Source organism: Lepisma saccharinum, chromosome 5, assembly GCF_977018435.1.
Source record: "Lepisma saccharinum chromosome 5, izLepSacc3.1, whole genome shotgun sequence".
Lineage (NCBI taxonomy): Eukaryota > Metazoa > Arthropoda > Insecta > Zygentoma > Lepismatidae > Lepisma > Lepisma saccharinum.
In genome coordinates this window covers 87561597-87576358 of record NC_139233.1, presented here as the reverse complement: position 1 = coordinate 87576358, position 14762 = coordinate 87561597, and the positions used below count along the sequence as shown (strand labels likewise).

The 14762-nt window shown below is 35.5% G+C and overlaps 1 protein-coding gene across 4 annotated transcripts in view; it reads right to left on the bottom strand.

Annotated features, from left to right (window-relative positions):
- LOC145987929 (phospholipid-transporting ATPase ABCA3-like) overlaps positions 1-14762 on the bottom strand; it is a 178303-nt gene that overhangs the window by 60790 nt on the left and 102751 nt on the right. For all 4 annotated transcript variants that reach the window (XM_083122749.1, XM_083122748.1, XM_083122751.1 and 1 more), the window contains 4 exons: positions 13073-13307; positions 10890-11066; positions 6755-6936; positions 2133-2397 (listed from right to left, as the gene is read on the bottom strand). In XM_083122749.1, the coding sequence (XP_082978875.1) occupies positions 2133-2397; positions 6755-6936; positions 10890-11066; positions 13073-13307 (859 nt within the window). The remainder of the gene's footprint in view (positions 1-2132; positions 2398-6754; positions 6937-10889; positions 11067-13072; positions 13308-14762) is intronic.

Here is a 14762-nt window from a genome sequence, read left to right as displayed (position 1 = left end):
ATTTATTACTGCCAAAACGGTAAGATACAAAATTGTACAAATTTCTATGACGTCTTCACCTCGAGACCGCCATTCTACCGGATACACAGACTCTTCAATCCCGCGTAAAGTGAGCATAGTTGCCAGTCCGCAACAGTCTCTGTTAAAAATAGCAACACAGTACAGAAACAAATCGTCTCCATGGTAACGTCAAAATATTTAACATTAAACATTAAAGTACTTCTTACGTAATAACAAAAAACTTTTGATCATACAAAATTTGAAGTTTCCATTTATTTGGCAGCAATATTAAGCAGAGTTGTGTTTTTTGTGATTACGTAAGAAGTACTTTAATGTTCTGATTCAATTGTTAAATATTTTGACGGAAAACTGTGATGATTCGATGCTTGTAATTGGATTGGAATACTCATCCAATAATATTAATGAGTATATTGAACAGTTTTTAATTGTTACAAATGGAGGCACATGACATGTGGTTCGGATCCCACTTTAAACTGTAGGTTTAATCCCGATTAGTCTTTCTGTGCATAAAGTGGATTTTAAAAACAAGAAATCAAATCAAATTGTTACAAGTTTCAAGCATTGGTATCGGTATCAGACATAATTTAAATTAGGTTAAGGTTCTCCTCAAAAGAAAATATTTATCTTTGCCTAACGTGGACATTTTGTCTGTTGCTCTACAACACAGGACAGTGAGAATTCAATCCCAGACTTTGTTGCTGGTCCCTTCTCTTCTTCCCTCACCCGCAGGGGGATCTGAAACGGGTCGCCTGACCATGGTGTGTTGTAAATCCATTGCAACGACCAAGCTGACTGAAGCAGGGGATAGGAAGAACAGCGTTGAACTTCACTCCAATACTCCTCATTGTAGAGATCAGGCCATTGCTCCAGGTTTGCAACGCGTACCTGTGCATCTACTCATACACTGTAAAATCTCACAGGTTGCCTCTTTTTTTTTTAATGGATCGTAATGGAATTTGCTTTATGAAGCAATGAAAGGCAAAATTGTTTGTTTATGTTCAATATATTTAGGCTAATAGGAAAACAAATTAAAAAATATACTAACATAAAGTATGAATTTCATTTTAAAATATCTGGTCATTGTGCAACACTGCAACAATATCAGTAACCGCCCCTGATCAAATCTATATCACTGACATCCATCTACCACAGCTGTCTTTCTTAAAAATTCCACTAGCTAAGTTGCTGAATATATTATACCCATTCCAGGTGTTTACTGTGCCATCAATGTCTGTGGTTACTGAGACAACCTGTGCCATCGATGTAACTATTTTAAAGTTGAATGGATCTGTTCTTCACAGAGATTTAAGAAATAGGACTGCCTTGGATACCGAGGGTATTGTGCATGATCTCATCACTTAAAATTCTGGGTTTGAATCCAGGCCAAGGAATGGGTATTTTATCTTCGACCTGTAATGAGTTTCATCAGATCATTGCTCATTCTAATCATCTCATGATTAGCCTGAGGAGCCAGAAAGATGATTTAAACTAAGGCATGAACATTAGTTAAGCTGGGGTGAAGTCAGAGCCCGGAGGTTGGTAGAACACTGCCATACAGGGACATAGCTCAGCTGATGTGCCCCCCCCCCCTACCCCCACTATGAAATAAACACATATATAATTTCTTGTAAAGTATAAGAAATATAAATGTTTGTTTTGTACATATAAACATCAATTATATGTTAAACTACCACAAATATATGTGCCATACTAAAATAATTTCAAGACATGCTATTTGAAGTTATAATCACACAAAGTTTACACAAGATAGAGAATTAAAAAAATCCATAGTTTCCTGCTCGTATATATTTTTTAAAATAATAAAACAAATTTTGCTTGGGGGGGGGGGCAGGCCCCACAGCCTTCCAAACAAAGCCCCTTAACAACATACCTGCTAACATGGAATTCAAAATATTCCAGTTTGATCCCTCACTGAGCCTTAAATGTTCACTAATTTTGCAATAAGCTAAATGTATATTAGATGTAGTAAACCAGTAAAGTTATTAAGCCAAAAATGTCTACAAATTTAGAAATATGTAACTTCTAAACCAGATTTTCATGACATGTAAACTTCTGCTTTTAATAAACTCTTCATTATCAAGAGAGCCTACCTGTTAAAATTGACATTGTTGTAGTCTTCCCTGCACCATTGTGGCCAAGCAAAACTGTAATTTCTCCCTCGTAGATATCAAGGGATACCCCATCTACAGCAACAACAGATTTTCCTCCAAATTTTGCGAAACTTTTCTTCAGGTTTTTTATTTTTACCCCTGCTTTCAGTCCATTAACTGCCGTCTCAAAATACTTCAAATAATCATTGTTGGCACTACTGAAATTATCATCACTGTCGACTTTCCTTTTGCAGCAAAAAGGAATCTGGAATAATTGTAAAAGAAATTAATATGTGCAAGAATGTTTACAGAGTGTAAATCTCTAAAAATTTGGCTGACTACGTGTCTTGAAACAAATGACAATGTTTTTGGAATATTGAAGGAAAATAAAGCACATGTAGGCTCCCACATTGCCAAGAAGTTAGCATTCTCGTCTTTATTGTGAGCAGATTTGGGTTCGATGCTTAGTGGAAGCTCCAAAATTTTCAGTGTTAACCCATCATTGTGAGATCGGTAGTCAGAAATAGGGATGGATGACATCGGAAATTTGATATTGTGATCTATCAAGAAAATATCGTCACAGACGATACGATACAATACTTTTTCCATACTGTGATATCAATCAGTGTATATAGTCTCCATGATATATTTCGCCAAAATATCATGACAATATATCGCCAACATGCTAAAATATCGTGATGATATAATGCTGACATGATATGTATTGCCTAAATTTCATGATGGTATATCACTGACATGATATGTATCACCAAAATATTGTGACGATATATCACCGACTCAATATATATAGCAAAAATGTCACGATGATTTATTTCTCTCTCTTTTTGGCTCTACAGCCCTTGGTGGGCCTTGGCCTCCTCCACAATCAGCCTCCATTCCAATCTATCATCAATTCTTCTCCTCCATCCTTTAATTTTCATTGTCCGCAAGTTTGCAGCGACGTCATCTATCCATCGAAGTCGGGGCCTGCCCTTTCTTCTTGCATGGTAAAGCTTTCCTTTCAACATTCTTCTTGGCATCCGGTCTTCCATCATTCTCTCCACATGCCCCAAACACTTTATTCTCTGGGCTTTGACAAATCTCACTATATCTTGGCCTTTTATTAAATCATCTAGCTCTGCATTATATCTTATTCTCCAGTCGTCATCTTCCTTCACAGGTCCATATATCTTTCTTAATATTCTTCTCTCAAATATTCTGAGGGCATTTTCATCTGACAGTTTCAAAGTCCAATTATCTGATCCATAAGTGACAACTGGTCGTACCAGTGTCTTATAAATTTTAAGCTTTGTATTTCTTGTGATCAGTCTATTTCTAAACAACTGCATATTTGCAAAATATGCACGATTGCCTGCCTGTATTCTTTCCTTTATTACTTTACTCATATCATTATCACTATATACCATTGTCCCCAGATATTTAAAAGAAGGCACTCCCTCAAACTTATTATCTCCAATTGTCAGATCTTGAGGTGCTCTTCTGATCTCAGAGTTTGACATTCTCATATACTTTGTCTTTTTTCATTTACATTGAGCCCTATTTTTATTGCTTCTGTTTCCATTTGCTCATAGATTTGCTTAAGTGTTCTTATTGTTCTAGAAATGATTGTAACATCATCTGCATATGCACATATTTGACTGGATTTTCCAAATATGGTTCCCTTTTGATCAACTACATTCATTACTTTGTGCAATGCTAGATTAAATAATACTGCCGAAAGGCCATCCCCTTGTTTCACTCCTGTGTTGAATGTAAACTCTTCACTCAGTTTACTACAAACTTTCACTCGTGCCTTAGTACCACTCATAGTCATTCTTATTAGTCTTATTATTTTGAGGGGAATATTATACTCTTCAAGTACCTTAAACAGTTCATTTCGATTAACACTGTCAAAAGCCTGCCTGAAGTCAACAAATAAAAAAATGCAAATCCACATCATGTTCATAAAACTTTTCCATCATCTGTCTAATTATAAAAATCTGATCAGTAGTGCTTCTGCCAGGGCGAAATCCACATTGGTACTCTCCCAGTATATCTTCTGTGTAACATTTTATTCTCTCACTGATCAATCCTGACAAGATCTTATAGACCACACTAAGAAGTGTGATGCCTCAGTAATTTCCGCATATCAATTTATCACCTTTCTTATAAATTGGGCATATTATTCCAGATTTCCATTTATGTGGCATTGTTTCATTTTCCCATATCATTACAATCAATCTATGTATTGCTGCCAACAATGCGTTACCACCAAGTTTGATAAGTTCAATTATCACCTCATCCTCGCCTGGAACTCTATTATTACTCATTTTCTTCATTACAAATTCAACTTCTTCAATACTAGGTACTTGTACCTCATGACCATCCCTATTTTGTATATTCCTATTATACTGCTCTTCTTCTTCTTCTTGGTCTTCCACTTTACTCAAAATCTCTTTAAAGTGCTCTGCCCATCTATTGAGTATCTGATTCTCCTCTACAATTACTTTCCCATTCTTATCCTTACATACTTCTATTCTTGGCTCAAATCCTATTCTCATTCTATTTATAGCTCTATAGCACGATGATTTATTGCGAACTTGATATATATCACTAGAATATCAGGATGATATATCATTTAGTTGATACTGCAGGGTTGATATTTTTTTAATATCACGATATATTGTCTAGATGATAAATCACCCAACACTAGTTAGGATGTAGTGTTTGAAAAACCATTTTGCAATTTTCCTCCACTGGAATCAAACCTGAAACTATTTGATTACAGGGTGACAGAGTTTAGTGAAGTTACTTTGTAGTATGTATACAGGTATTGTTTTGTTCTATATGTACAAAGATTCAATGCCAGAATAAATTCAATGTTCTATATTTAATTTTATTTTTAAAATATAAATGCAATGTTATACAGTATGTAACATTGTTATTCGTACAAATAGAATTTCGGAGAAAAAAATAGTAAATATAATCATTTTCATATGTACCTGGAAATTAATGTTAATGAAGGTTTCACCAACAAATGTCAATAAAAATGTATGTTCAAAGTGTATAAACAGAGCATATAATTTGTGTGAAAAGAGAAAAACACACTGTTTCTTGCAACATTGTTATTCATACAGGTAAGAGTTTCAATCTTCCTTGCATACAGAGCCACCACTATTCGGGCGATTTGGTGCAGTTTGTAACTTCGCAACAAGTTTGAACATGCAGGCATGCTCCCCGTTAAGCGGAATGCTGGTTTGGGTATTGTTGTAGGCTTTTCATCTATCTATCAGCGTGTTCAAAATGGTCAAGGTGAAGGAACTTAGTTCCGATCTGAAGGATGTTATTATAAATTTGGTGCTTAGAGGTTATTCGTTAAGAAAAATTGGACAAACAGTCAATAAAGCACACTCCACAGTTCAATACATAGTAAACAAATTTAGAGAGGAAGGTTCAACACAGAATGTGCCGAGAAAACCAAAAGAGAGACGGTTGAATAAACATTTTGAAGGCTTCATTTTAAAAAGCGTGCGAGAAAACCCCCAACTAAGTGTTCCTCAGTTACGACCGTTAGTAGAAAATGTTGCTGGCAAGATGATGTCCGATCAAACTGTACGACGTGCCTTGTAAAAGCATTGATATCATGGCAGAATACCGTGAAAGAGGCTGTATGTAAATAAGGTGAATCGCAGGAATGGACTTTCGCGAAAGAGCACATCCACAAGGACCAGGAATTTTGGGATAGTGTCATATGGTCAGACGAGTCCAAGATTAATATATACGGGTCAGATGGGATAAATAGGATCTGGAAAAAATCAAATAAAGACAATTATCACATTAACACAGTTCCAACAGTTAAACACGGTGGTGGGTCATTAATGATTTGGGACTGTATGTCATCCAAAGGTGTTGGTACCATCCAGTTTATTGATGGTATCATGGATGCATATGTCTATTTGGACATATTGAAGAACAATGTAAAGCAAAGTGACCAAAAAGTGGACATGCCGCCTATCTACAGATTCCAACAAGACAATGACAGTAAGCATAAGGCACGAGTTAACATGAATTGGCTAATATAGAATGTGCCCAAACTACTACAAACACCAGCTCAAAGTCCAGACTTAAATCCCATTGAGCATTTATGGCCAATTTTGAAGAGACGAGTCCATAAAGCAGGCGTCAAGTCCAAACAAGAGTTGAAAACTGTTGTTCAAGCCGAGTGGAATAAAATAAGCTCTGAAACATGTTGGAAACTGGTTAATTCTATGAAGAACAGGTGTCAAGCAGTAATTAAAGCCAAAGGATATGAATCAAAATATTAGAACTGTCAGTCAATTTGCTCTGAATATACTTTTTTCTTTTATATTATTAAGTGTACGAATAGAAAAGTTGCACAAAAAATGGCATGTTTCTCTTTCAGTTTCATTTCATTTATTATTGTCATTGGTTATACAGATTTTGGGTAAGATTTTATGTTCGTAATGATATTAGTTATTGAATTGTAAAGAAACAATTTCAAAAGAGTGCATTTCCTTTCAGATATTAAAGCATTTTTCTTTGAAAATCCATGTGTACGAATAAGAATGTTACATACTGTATTTTAAATAGAGCAAACTTACTGTAAATATAAAATACCATGGCTTCGCAACTCCATATTTTCCTGGTTTCACAGATTCAATATACCATGATATTGCCCCATACAAAAATATATCAATGATGAACATTAGAAAAACATGGGCCATTGTTATATTGTCTGTGCTGACTGTTGGTTTAAACAAGTTATCCCACTGAAGACCTGTATCTGAAAAGACAAAAAAACTTTTGTGGTGACCCTAGGTTGTTTAGGAAGCTAAAGGATGCCAATCCACTGAACTCATATAAAAAAATGAAATTGTTTTAACTTACATTTCGTGAAAGTGTTATTAATTTTCGATAGCACATGAAAGTTGTCCCATTAAATAAATATGTCTAAATATTTAGAATCAGAATTTTTTGGCTTTTTGGTAAAGATACAGTCTACACCCAAGTAAACACAACCGTTGGGCCAATGTCAGTTTTTATGTGGAAAAGGTTGGCAAACTGACGTTAGCCTTATGTTGGGCCAACGGTGGTTGCCAATGTTTGCCCAACCATGGAAAAGTGAGTCAAAATCAGTTTCAAAAACAACTTTTTCATGCTGAGATAACTTTCAGGAGTATTCTCTAAATTCTAGAGTGTAAAATAAGTGGCATGTAACAGTGTTTTTTTTTTTTTTTCAAATATTTCAGTCACAGCACATACTGGCAATATATTCTAAATTAAAGTAGAAGCTATTTATAACTTGCAGTCATTCACCAGTCCTTTGTCAGATGCCATGGATGAAAGATGTGTTGGTAATTGCTTATTGTTTTTGTCTCTTTAGCTGTAGTAGAACAAGAACATTCTTGCAGGTATATTGTGAGAGTGTTTAAACAATGTTGTGTGCAGACTAAATTCCATGAAACGTGGAAAACTAAGGAAATCTACAAAGTTTTTGTGCTATCTCTTGAAGTAACGATGCCTTGAAAACAATGATACCATGTGAATGAGAAAGTGCTATGTATTTTTTTTATTTTCATAAATAATTTGTGCTATAGTTTACATTTGTCCTCACAATAAATTATGTATATATCAGAACATAAACTTATCCATTCTTTACTTTTCAGTATGTTGGGCGAACACAAAACCATACATTGGCCCAATGTAGGAAAACCATACATTGGCCCAACGTAGGGAAACTATATGTTGGCCCAACGTAAAAACCACGTGTTGAGCCAACGTTGGAACTACGGTCAAAATTACCATTGCATGGTATGTTTTTATGTTGGGCCAACCGTGAGCCAACCATTTTCAGTACAGTTGGATTGGGCTAACCACTTTTGGTTTCTTGGGACACATGCATATGTGCACACACACACATACAGTATGTTCTCTAATTCTTAACTTACAAACATTATGCTAAGCTTCAGCAAATACTGAATATAAAAAATATGTTGTCTTTAACTATTCTGTTTATTTATTGTATATAGCTGACCTGACGAATATAATCTAATTTTTACTAATATTATATCTTCTGTATATTTGAAATAATATAATATTGAAAAGGATCTATCAACTCGGTTACAATAAAAACATCCGATAAAGAGCATATTTTGAAAAACATAGACACATTGCTACACAATACCTAAAATATATTAATTATAGGTTGTTGTTTTCCTGTTCATCCAATAAAACTTAAGTCCTTCTCTGAATTACAAAGCAACAACAAATCTACCATGATCATTGACCTTGAAAAATATTCTTCATTGATTCATATCCAGGGCAGATTTAGGCCCAGGGCCTTGTAAGCCAGAGCCTAGGGGTGCACAAATTGAAGACAGCAAAATTGAGTATCTTGATGATCTCGGCATATCTTTTCATATACTTCATATTTACTTCAAGTTATTGTCATGAACAGTTGTGGCATCGAACTTTGAATTATATTGTGTAAGAATGGTATGGTTAAGGACACTAATATCAAAGAAAATTCATTGCATCTCTGAATAGGTCTTTGGAAAGTTGATTGTCAAGACGTTTTGTCTAAGTACATATGAATGGCAATCAAAAATATAATTTTTAAAAAGTGGTTAATTTTATTTTTATTCATTTCCTGTTTTCAAAATACTTTTGCAGTTTCAGTTGCTTCATTAACAATTTTGAGCTCCAGATCTTGTCATTAGGAAAAAAAATGAATTAGAATTTCTCTCACTTGCTTGTATTTTGGATATCTTAAAATGCATTTTAGGAAAGATTTCAGGATTAAAAAATGTTATTGCTAGTGTTAAACCTGATGCTAACTGGTTTTGGGATTTTGTGTGATTTTGTGCTCCCTCACTATGTTGGTTGGTTGATTTGGTGTTTTAAGTCTACTTTATGCACAGTAAGGCTAATCGGGACTGGACCTACAGTTTAAAGTGGGATCTGAACCATTATGTGCCCCCTCACTATGTAAAAGATACCCCAGCTAGAACTGATGATCAGAATAATGTAGGATTGATGTACAGTCACGGACACTTATGGTTTGTAACAATTCTATTGAAAGTCAATGGTATTGTTACAACCAAGTAGTGTCCATGGCTGTACATAACATTGCCCATTGAATAAAGATATTAATGATAATAATACTAAATAACAACCTCACCAATTCCTCTCCATACTCCCAGAGATGAAACTGCATGCACTATTATGTTTATACTTCATTTGTTAGTTCATATGTTACATTCTGTACCTATGGGTCTGCTTTCACAAGTTAGTATGAGACTTGTCAGGAAAGTAAAGATACAAACGAAAAATAAGGTATACAAGAAATGTATTGCACGCAACTAAAGCTACACTGGATTCACTGGTAGAGAGGCTATTTCTCCACGTAAGTGCCAGCATTGTATAAACATTTGTTCAAACGCAGAACAAGATTTTGTATCCCAGAATCGTAAAAATCCACTGCCTGCAACTGTTACCAAGTTGTGACTTCTTCCCTGACCTCATCGTCGTTGTCAAACTGTTTTCCACCAAGATGTTTCTTTAGGTAGAGAAACAGATGGTAATCACTGGGTGTGAGGTCGAGGCTGTATTGTGGATGTTCAAGGATGTTCCATTGAAAATGTGCAAGCAGATCCTTGATGACATTCGCTGAATGGGGCCAGGCTTTGTCATGAATAAAGCGGACTCCACATGACAACATGCTCCTCTGTTTGTTTTGAATTGCACATCGAAGATGTTTCAAAGTCTGGCCATAGGTTTAAGCATTATTTGTTCTTCCAGGAGGCATGAATTCCACCAGTAGGATGTTGTGGTGATCCCAGAAAATGGTTGTCACCAGCTTGCGGGTTGAATGTGAGGTTTTGATTTTTTTGGCTTTTGGAGAAGGGGTATGGCGCCACTGCATTGACAGCTGCTTGGATTCAGGGGTATGCTGGAACACCCATGTTTCATCACCTGTCACTATGGAGTCCAGAAATGCATCTCCCTCTTACCTAACCCACTCACTATTTCATGAAGTGTTTCTTGAAACGTCAGGAAACATCACACACAATTCTCTAATTGTCACCTGCCCGTTCGCATGAACCTCTGCTTCAATGCAATTGCGAATGTCCTCAGTGATCATGGACGGCCTCCCGATCCTCTCCTTATCATGAATATCATACCAACCTTCTGCGAAGGCACGGCACATCTTCGCCACATTTTGCTCATTCATTACGTTCCCATACACAGTCACCATTCCTCGATGGATCTCTGATGGATGCTTTCCTTGTGCCTACAAAAAACTAATCCCGGCGTGCACTTCACACCTGTCACTGCCATTTCCAATGCGTGTTCCTCACACAAGACTCAGCACAGCAATGACAGACTCACTTCCAATCCTTGTCTTATGGATCAATGTTATTGCCAGTGTTGCCAACTTTGGTACACATTTTTCTCCTAAATTGCAAATGGGTTTGTATCTTTACTTATCTGACAAGCCCCATATTTTAATTACAACATATAATTGCTATACTTTGTACAACTTTCTACATACTCTCAGGAGGAAAAATCGCAGAATCATTCTAAATAAATGAAATGGTCAAATTGAATTAGCTTTCAAGCAAGTTCTGCTTCAAATCTGAAAGACAGACATTTAACCATTAAATTGCGAACAATTTATATTATATATTATAAATTATATACATGTATAAATTATAAACAGGTTATAGAACATACTTGTTGCTTCGTGTCCAGCAATGATTTGATATCCCCAGTGCACTGCCATGTTTGGAAGCAATCCCAATGACATCTTTGCTGAAAATGACAGGTACTCGTAGCGATCCATGAGTGAAAATGCAGGTGCCGAATAGGTGACATTCCACAGAATAACTCCACAGGTTGTGGCAAGTGTAGCTAGAATAACATAAAAATACCAACATTTCTAAACAGTCATTGTAAATCAAAGTTAGAATGCATTTTGTAGTTACATTCAAAAGTAAAATGAAGTGAAAGAACACAGTCTTGCAATTATAATAAAAAATTAGTCACAGTCAAACAGTGCCAGATCTACAAATCTTGGGGCCCCCTGCAAAATATTATCAAAGGCCCCTCTCTACCTATCTACCTTCATACACACATATTATATATATACACATATATAATGAATGTGTGTGCATAATTCTTGATTTCATGTTGACAAAGTCAAGGGCCTACAGGGTGATTGAAAAGTCCCTTAACACCCTCTATAAAAAGTAAAGGAGTTAGGATGGGTACAATTGGTCATGATAGAAACAGGTTTAGGCTTAGGGGAAACCAAATTGGTGTGTTCTAAGCGGAACACATATTGGTGGCCGCTATATTGAATTCAACTCAAAATTTTTAAATGGGAAGGTGATGGATGTGATAACACTGTTTTCTCACACCTGGAAAATGATACATTTGTTACAATCATGCAGTCAACTTTTTCCTGATTACAGATAGGTTGATGAAACCTTCACCACTGCATTTCTTGTGAAATTTTAGCCTGATTTGATTCTAGTCTGACTGCCACGTGGGAGATTTGGGGTCGCTGGTCTAAAGTTGGAATTTTTCCGGCTTTATATCGGCATAAAGTGGCTCCAGGGCCCACCCAGCCTCAAATCAAATGGTACCAGGGGGCCGTGCCAGAACATGTTGCTGATCACATCACCTTCAAGATGGCCAACATAAAAAAATATGTGGAACCCTGCCCCCCCCCCCCTGATAAATGTGCCTTCATGGTACGGTGCTATATGTATAGGGAACTTTAACTTTACCAGTATATATTGTATTCGTTTCTATACCCCTGAGTAACTACGTTTATTTTTTACATACACATGTCATACTATGTCAATGGCTGAGGCCCCCCTAAAAGCTTACTTGTCTCCCCCCCCCCCCTGCACTGTAGGGTTTTGCAGCTTGTAGATCCGGCACTGCAGACAAATAAGCAAACTTATACAATAGAAACTTTGACTAAAGAAGTATATGTATTTTCTGTACAGTGTGGATGGATTAAGGGGAGCATTGGTGAACAAAATATTCCAAAGGTAGCAGGAGCTACAGAACACCTACCAAATCCTGATTGCCTATGTGTGTGTGTATGTATGTATGTATGTATGTATGTATGTACGTATGTATATGTGTGTGTGTGGGGGGGGGGGTGGGTGAAGGATGGTCACACACACACACAAAGAGAATTGGAAATGTTTATTTGAATGTTATTTGAATATTGTAAGTTTGATAACTGAACTTGCAATAAATGTTAACTTAAGACCTCTATGTATTATCCTGCAAACAGTGCAAATTTGACAATATTCATTTCTTCTTCTATTTATCATTATAATTATTACAGCAGGCAGTAGTAACTAAATATAACAATATTATTAACAAAATAACATTATCGTGACAAAATATTTTATTTTTCTGTGTCTGTCCAGGCATCCTGGATTTTAATCCCAGCCTGGCTATGGGTGTTCATTGTGAACATCCCTTCGTTAATTTCATCATATCATCACTCATCCTCATCATCGCGATTACCCAAAATTGGCTGAAAAGCAAAGTAAAATAAACTAATTAAATCAATCCTGGGTCTGTCTTGGTTAGTTTTTATTGAGTCTGGAAACTCCAGATTCTATTTAACAAAGATGCGTGTAATTTGGCATTGGTTTCTAATTACTCTCCCATTTTTTCATACCATTTGGCAACATTGCTTTAAAGGTTGAGGATATAAAATGAAAACAATGTGGCTAGAGACAAGCCCTCAAGTTCTAAGTATCCTCTTTTGTTAAATTTTCTCTTATATATTCCTATTTACTACTCCACCATTTCAAGGAAACTAAAATTCAATTCTTCTCCCTTAAGAAATGAATAAACATGTAAACGCAGCATATTGTAAGACTTACGGTGATTGAAAAAGGAGCTGATGGCGAAACAGAATACAGTGGCTGAAATTGCATAGAATAGGAGAAATATCCACAAAAGAAAGCCATCGCTCAAATTCAAAATGGCACCATCTCCATATGACACCTTCAACAGAATCACAATGATGCTGATAGACACAACGTTCACCAGCAAAGCATTAAATAGCCATCCTAACCAAAGCTCCCAGGATTTGAGGCCCATCATCTTCATCAGCTCCTAAAAGAGAAAAATAATTAGAATCAAATTTAGGTACAAAAGTGATCACTTATTATTGTATTGGGGCAGTGTATAGGGCTTTTTGTTGTTATTTACTGATTGTGAATCATAGGAATTCTTTCGAATTGAAAATCTTTTTTTAAAAATTTAGAAGTTAGCTTCAAAATTAAATCTCAATTTGAGACATTTCATGCTTAAAGAAAAAGTCAATGAAATTTTAAAAAGAGTGTCAGGCAAATGCCATTTCAAGTTATTCATAGAAGTTTGTTATTTTTTATATTTGGCATTTCTGCCACGTTTGGCTAATTGTGCATAACAATCCAATTGCTACAATTTCATCGAGATGACGAACAGGCAGCAGTTTACTGTTTAAGTTAGCTAGCATCATGGTTTTTATTGTTTTCTGCAGGCTCCGTTATTTCTAGAGCAGTGAATAAGTATGAACAAGAAGCATACATGCAGTTTCAATTCGGGCCTGCACAAAGAATTTAAATTCCCAAGTCTCGACACAAACTCAAAAGACAATTCCTAATAAATTATTGAATGCTAATATATTTTCTAGTTCAGATGATGAAACAAAATTGTTGGAACAGTTGCAATTTGCAAGAGCAATCGTAACACAACTGAATTTTGTGATAACGTAACATGTAATTTAATATTCTTATGTGATTCCTGAATATTTTAAAGCAAAAATATTGGTCAATTGATGATGCATGCAATTAAAATGGAATACTTATACCCTAATATTAATCAATAATTTGAAAAAAAAAAAATATTACGAAATTTCAATATCCGTAATGGTGGTAAGCGGTGAGAGTAGGATTGGTATCTATTCAAAGTGGTATCGACTCAGCCAAGGGTGCCCACAGGGAGGGGCCAGGGGTGGCAAAATTTCTGGAAAGAGTTCATGTAATTCGAAAGGTTAAATTGTAGTGATATTTTGTACCAAAAAAATGTTGTTTTCTGTGACTTACAGGCTGTAAGTTACAACAACTATTATTATTATTATTATTTGAAGTAGGGTAACTTTTAAGCTTACAGTCTATTTTACACTGATTAACTATAAAAAACAGATTTTTATCAATATACAGTTATGTAAATTGCATATAAATATATAGAATATGGAAATTACAAATGTATGCAATTTTCAAAACCAAGTAGTAGAAATAGTAATAATAATAATAATAATAACAACAACAACAACAACAACAACAACAATAATAGCAACAGTAAAAGAAGTAATAAAACAATAATAATAATAAAAATTTCTATGATCCTGCCCCCCCACCCCCTGAGAAAAATACGGCAAGGGGCCCTTGGGCTCAGCCCTAACAAACACAGATATGAAAAGGGATTATTATGGACGTTTCCCCTACAGAGATAACCAATGCAGGGCATATTACATTATTGAAAGTGGGTACAGAATTTTTTTTCTGCAGTCCTTAACATAGAAAT